The sequence below is a fragment of the Cherax quadricarinatus genome, chromosome 71 (genome assembly GCF_038502225.1).
Source record: "Cherax quadricarinatus isolate ZL_2023a chromosome 71, ASM3850222v1, whole genome shotgun sequence".
Taxonomy (NCBI): domain Eukaryota; kingdom Metazoa; phylum Arthropoda; class Malacostraca; order Decapoda; family Parastacidae; genus Cherax; species Cherax quadricarinatus.
This window is the reverse complement of record NC_091362.1, coordinates 6,222,199-6,229,418: the sequence shown is the minus strand read 5'-3', so window position 1 is coordinate 6,229,418 and position 7,220 is coordinate 6,222,199. Positions and strand designations below refer to the sequence as shown.

Below are 7,220 nucleotides of genomic sequence, written 5' to 3'. Positions count from 1 at the left end.
GAAGCTTTCTTGGGGCCCATGGTGATTTATTTTGCAGAAACAAGCACCAAACACAGTGATAATATGGAATGTACCGAATGTATCCTTAGATGCGCGCACACTGGCTGGCTTGTAAACACTGGCACACACGGGGCAGTTCAGGCCACACGTGGACAGGTCTCATACGAATCGTATCGAATACCGGGTTTTCATTCGAATACCGAGGAAATTTTTTTGCGATATAATGCATCGAATACCGGATTTATCGAATACCGATGCCATCGAATACCGGGGGTCCACTGCATATATTACAGAAATAGATATGATTTTGATTGCTTTCATGACGAAAAGTATGTACCTTGAAATTGCGCTCACAGTAGCGAAAATGTTCTGTTCTTTAGCGAAGCTCAAGAGTAAACAAATGACGTCACCGTTCAATACCTGTCCGTCTGCCAGTCAAAATTCCAATACGTAGTCTGGGTTGACATTATTTATACAATTACAATAATGCAATAGTCTGCATAACAGTAAATCTTCTATTTTTTTTGTGTGAATAAAAATTCCAAATGGTAAGCAAGAGTAATATAAGAGGGGCCTGGAGCCATGACTAATGAACAGAGTAAATGTTATTTTAGTGCCAGGAATGTCTGTATTGTTTATTCTGGACCCTATTTTGAAATTGGAATCTTGAAATTTGTGTAAAATTGGCCAAACTGCCAATTTCTGACCACTTTATTGGGTAGTTGAAATAAGTGAATGGGCAGTTTCTTGTACTCAGTTGACAGACTAGAAGTAAGTAAGTTTATTCAGGTATACATAAATACAGTTACATAGATTATCATACATAGCAGTGTTTGTACAGAGAACCTAGGATAACCTAGAAAAGTCAGACAAAGTGACTTATTTCCAGTACCTGGCTTGGGCTTGCCATATATGATTTTTGGTAAATATTTTTTTTTTCTCGGTTGTTTGTTGGGCTATCTCATTGAAACTTGGGCAATGTATGATGGAAAGATGCTTCTTAACGTACAACAAAAATAAAAAAGATGGATGATAAATAAGGGAGTTCACTTCTCAGCCATTAGCCGCCTCTTTGCAGTATATTTTCGTATGGTTTTTATGGTTGTATTCTCATTTTTTTGGACTCACTTGATAGAATGGAAGATATATTACAGAAATAGACATGATTTTGATTGCTTTCATGACGAAAAGTACCTTGAAATTGACCTCAAAGTACCAGAAATGTTCGATTTTTGCGCAAGTCAAGTTTGTTAATTTTATTAGGTGTATTCTAACCTAACCACTCTGTAAACCAGCAAACTCAGTAATCCGGCACACTACAAGTCCCAATGATGCCGGATTTGTTATGGAGGACCTGTACTGACAACTCTGCATCAACATCAACACAAGACCTACAGTCATCCACCTCAGCCCAGTAGATAAACATTAGTCCTCTCCCTACCCTTCAAAGTGAAGAACTGAACACTACTAGAATGTGTAGTAATTTATGCTGTAAACAGCAATTTTTACCTAGCACAGTAATAAAAAAAATGGTAAATTTTGAGGTGTGTGGAACAACTTTTTTCCAAATTTTCTTTACTTCATGTAATGCTATTTTACCTAACAATTTTGATACATATCCCCTCCCCCCCCACATCATGAGGCTTTACTGTATGTCTCGAAATTAAGGCTGATACAGTATACAAAATATCAGATATCAGATCTAAGAGAGGAAGTAGAGGCTGGTTTGAATACTTGAGGACTTGAACATTCAGCAGGCTTGTGCGAGAGAGTTAAGAGTGAAATGAATAGAGACAATAGTTTCCATGGCTAGACGTGCTGTTGGTGTGTGAGGATGGCAACATTTATGAAGGTATTCATAAAAACCAGTCAGCCAGACCAGAGTCCTGGCAGTGAGAAGTACAGTATCTGCACTCTGAAGGAGGGATGGGAATGTTACAGTTCAGGTCACTTGAACTATCATGTCTATGCACTTGTGGTACTACTGAGTATCTACTCACCTACAACCCAACAGTTCAATATTGACAAACACTTGAGCTAAGCACACCAGACGGTCTTCTGGTATTCTTGATTTATGCGCTTCCATAAATTCCTGCTTCAAGGCCCAGTGCTCACCACTCTCATATGGAGCACGGTAGGATTCAATGTCCCAGTTAGTGTTGACACTCATCTTGATGTATTTTCTGTCAATGTAAAGAAATATGTATGAAAGTACAGTATAATGCACCAATATGAGAAGAAATCATTATAAAGCATACAACCAATAGGAAAAAATGTTAGCTTTTATTACACAGTACAGTATTACCAAGTCCTTATCCACATTAAATTACATCATGTATCTTTTACTCCACTTCCTTAATCTAGTTAGGTCTTGCTGCAGTTATACATAATAGTACAGTAGTTGTAGTAGTTATGTTTTCAGAGCAATTTGACTATAAGTTTATTTAATCACAGGTACACATAGGTACAATTATCATACACAGTATTAATTACCTAGGATAACCAAAAAAAGTCAGACAATATGACTTATTTCCATTGAAGTCCTTGTAAAACAGCTAAGTAACTCAACTGTGTAAAAATCAGTTATAATAAAAGGAGATACAATACTAACAAAGTTAACCAAGTTATTTACAAAACTCAGTGCTCACTGCAGTAAAAAAAAATATACAGGTCTCCCTCAACATTCACGCTTTCAACTTTCACGGGCATCACACATTCGCAAATTCCCAACCGCCAAATTCCCAGCCACCAAATTCCCAGCCGCCAAATCATATTTAAGTTTCCTGCCACCTGCGAGTCCCTACTACCCTCCCTCCGACCCCCGCAACTGGCAGCCAGCCCTCCCACCACTCAGTGTGGTGAGTGTTTTGTTTGTTCATTATTTGCTATTAAACTACAGTATAAATAATGTAAACCCATTCATGACTGCATATTGGAATGGCTATTAAGAAAGGTATTAGACGGTGACATCATGTGTTTACTCTTGAACACTGCAAAGAATTAAACATTTCTGCTACAGCTAATAATAACAATAGTAGTAATAATAATAATAATAACAATAATAATAATAATAATAACAATAATAACAATAACAATAACAATAATAATAATAATAATAATAATAATAATAATAATAATAATAAAAATGACATAATTGAAGAAGGAAATTGTACAAAAATACGAGGGAGTGGTTGACACATCATCAGTGTGACTTTGTTTATGCTGGAGTGAACATTAGTCTCTTATGTGCGGGTTATTTGTGTATCATTGTGTTTGGTGCTTGTAGATTGAGTGTGACTGGAGTGGTAGAGGCAGTGATTGAGGCAGTGGTATTTAATAACATATATGTTATAAATAATAATAGTACATATGTTATTAAATACCACTGCCTCAACCGCTGAATTATTGTGAAATGTTTGGAAGAGCAGGGAGACTAATGTTCACTCCAGCATAAACAAAGTCACACTGACGATGTGTCAACCACTCCCTCGTATTTTTGTACAATTTCCTTCTTCAATTATATCGTATTTATTATTATTATTATTATTATTATTATTATTATTATTATTACTATTGTTATTATTAGCAATAGCAGAAATGTTAGATTCTTTGAGGTTCAAGAGTAAACACATGATGTCACCGTCTAATACCTGTCCGAATAGCCATTCCAATATGCAGTCATGAATGGGTTTACATTATTTATACTGTAGTTTAATAGCAAATAATGAACAAACAAAACACTCACCACACTGAGTGGTGGGAGGACTGGCTGCCAGTTGCGGGGGTCGGAGGGAGGGTAGTAGGGACTCGCAATGGTGGAGGCAGTGGTGGAGTCTGTGGCATTTAATAACATACATGTTATTAACATACATGTTATTAAATAACATATGTTACTAAAGCATAACATGTATATATTTAGTACAATTATAACGTTTTCATGTATTTTATGATTATTCATGGTTCAACAAGTTAAGGAAGCAGTATTGTAATATATTTCCCTACAATATATTGGGGCACCAAAAATTCACGGTTTTTCAACATTCGCGAGGCTCTTGATCCCCTAACCCTCGCGAATGTTGAGGAAGACCTGTAGTAAACCATCAATAGACAGGAGTGCCCCACTTTACAGCACTCCGCCAATGCTGTGACTTTCAATTATACTCATTCTTCATTTATTCACACTTCCTACAATAAATATATTCCAACACTCACTAAGCTGAGAACAAAAAATATTTTAAGGTAAGTAATGTGTATTCTAGGTAGTAGGCTGGTAGACAGCAACCGCCCAGGGAGGTACTACCGTCCTGCCAAGCGAGTGTAAAACGAAAGCTTGTAATTGTTTTACATGATGGTAGGATTGCTGGTGTCTTTTTTTCTGTCTCATAAACATGCAAGATTTTCAGGCAAGTCTTGCTACTTCTACTTACACTTAGGTCACACTACACATACACGTACAAACAGTTATATACACACCCTCTTGGTTTTCTTCTATTTTCTTTTTAGTTCTTGTTCTTGTTTATTTCCTCTTATCTACATGGGGAAGTGGAACAGAATTCTTCCTCCGTAAGCCATGCGTGTTGTAAGAGGCAACTAAAATGCCGGGAGCAAGGGGCTAGTCACCCCTTCTCCTGTATATACACTGGACCCTCGACCAACGATGGCATTGTATAACGTTAAATCCAACTAGCGATACATTTTAACGCTAACATTTTGCCTTGACTAACACTAAACAAACTTGATTAACGATATTCGTTAGACGAGGGTCCACTGTATTACTAAATGTAAAAGGAGAAACTTTCGTTTTTCCTTTAGAGCCACCCCGCCTCGGTGGGATATGGCCGGTTTGTTGAAATGCACATACAGTACGTATGTGCATTTTTTTAGGCGTAACTATTGCTTACTTAATATATGATAGTGTAAACATGTTATTAGGCTATGATTCGCTTTACAGCAATTTTTGCTGTACAGCAGTTGCCTGGAACCTAACCTGCTGTATAAGTGGGGCCCTACAGTACTGGATTAACGACTGGGGAAGGAAGGGGCAGTACTGGCACTCTTAGTGGACAGAAGAGATTGTTATGGTCTAACAATGATGATAATTACACAGGAGGGCCCCACATATACAGCAGGTTACATTCCAAGCTACTGCCACAAACCATTATTATTATTATTGTAAACATGGGGGGAAAGCTAAACCCATAGGATTATACAGCACACTGGGAGGGGGGGGGGGGGGGAAATATGCAGGCTCATGTCAGGGAACTGGAGCACAAATCCAATTCCCTAGATCAAGAGCACTTCACCAGCATCAAGTGAAACATAGCTCTTTTTCACCTTTAAATGCATATAAAAGCCTGATGACATGTTTATACTATCATATTAGGTGAACAATACAGCTAGGCCTAAAAAAAAATGCATATACAGTACACACATTACTTACATTAAAAAATTTTTGTATTTAAATTATAGCAAGTGATTTATTATGATTATTATTATGATAATAATCGAAGCTAAGCACTAAACCCACAAGGGTATAGTGAGTGGTGACTATATTTACTGTAGGAAGTCTGAATATATAAAGAATGGGTATAATTGATAACTGCTGCATTAGAGAAGTGCTGTAAAGCAAAGTAAAGCAAGGTGCTGTAAAGCAAAGTAAAGCAAAGCTGGTCTATATTACCAACAAACTTTGATCATTGTTGCTGAATCTATTAACCCAGTGGATTTTGTTCTGTATTTTCCAGGTCTATTATGTAATAATAATAATAATAATAATACTAATAATAATAATAATATGTGGAGGATTTACTGTACAACCGAACCATATCAAACAAATTAACAAACAAAACAAAAGAAATCAAAACAAATTTATTTATTTATTTATTTATTTTCAATTTGAGCACACATACAGAGGTACAAAAAAATACAGATAAGAGCAGCATGCCAAAGCCACTTATACTATGCATAGCATTACGGGCTGGCTTAAAATTAACTTAAGATTAACTAAGCAATGATGAAATCAGTGATAAAACATTAATGTAAACAGATTACTATAAAGCACAAGTGAGTATTACAAAGACAGGTCATATGGTTGCATGCATTGCTGTACATTCAGTAGAATGGAGTATTCTGTTAGGTAGTGTATTTAAAAAAAATAATAAAGTTAGATTGGGTTTTAGGTTAACATTTATGTGAAATAATTGTGAGAAACATTAAAGATATACAATTTATAAGGTTCAGTTATTCAGTATTTATTTGGTTTTGGGTGAGTAAGTGATCTTTGAGAAGAGACTTGAATTTATAAACAGGTAGCGTTTCTTTTATATTTACAGGTAATGAATTCCAGATTTTAGGGCCTTTTATGTGCATTGAGTTTTTGCATAGCGTGAGTTGGACACGAGGAACATCAAAGAGTGATCTGTGCCTTGTGTTATGGTCATGTGTTCTGTTGAGGTTGGCAAGGAGATGTTTGAGGGGAGGGTTAATATCAGAGTTAAGTGTTCTATGTATGTAATAGGTGCAGTAATAAGTATGGATGTTTTGTATGGTGAGTAGGTTGAGTGTATTGAATATTGGTGGAGTGTGCTGCCTGTAGTGAGAATTTGTTATCATTCTAACTGCAGCCTTTTGTTGGGTAATTAGTGGTCTGAGATGGTTACTTGTTGTTGAGCCCCATGCACAAATTCCATAGGTGAGATAGGGGTAAATAAGAGAGTGATATAGGGCCAGGAGGGCTGACTGTGGAGCATAGTACCGTATCTTCGATAGTATGCCTACAGTCTTGGAAATTTTCTTAGAAATTTGTTGTATATGTGTATGAAATTTGAGTCTATTATCAAGGTGGATTCCTAAGAATTTTCCCTCTGTTAGCTTTGTGATAGGTGATCCGTTTATCATTATGTTAAGAGGGACATCTGTAGCTCTGTTACCAAACTGAATGAAGTAGGTTTTGTCAATGTTTAGTGTAAGTTTGTTAGTCCTCATCCAGGTAGATATTTTCTGTAATTCGGTATTTACAGTATTGGCTAGCGTGACTGGGCTCGGGTGGGAGAAGACGTATGTAGTGTCATCTGCAAATAGTGTGGGTTTGAGCAATTGCGAAGCATTTGGTAGGTCATTTATGTATAGGAGAAAGAGAAGAGGGCCAAGGACACTTCCCTGTGGGACACCAACTGTAATTGGTTGTGCAGAAGAGTTTGCCCCATTTGCATACACATATT

General features: G+C 36.7%; 1 protein-coding gene across 5 annotated transcripts in view; it reads right to left on the bottom strand.

The window, feature by feature from the left end:
• The window catches only part of LOC128700282 (CDKN2A-interacting protein), an 89,643-nt gene that overhangs the window by 75,529 nt on the left and 6,894 nt on the right, over positions 1-7,220 (bottom strand). For 4 of the 5 annotated variants that reach the window (XM_070099975.1, XM_070099980.1, XM_070099976.1 and 1 more), the window contains exon 2: positions 2,001-2,183. In XM_070099975.1, the coding sequence (XP_069956076.1) occupies positions 2,001-2,170 (170 nt within the window). In that variant the 5' untranslated portion in view covers positions 2,171-2,183. Of the gene's footprint in view, positions 1-2,000; positions 2,184-3,745; positions 3,842-7,220 lie in introns of those variants that run through there. The other variant, XM_070099977.1, reaches the window with a different exon arrangement.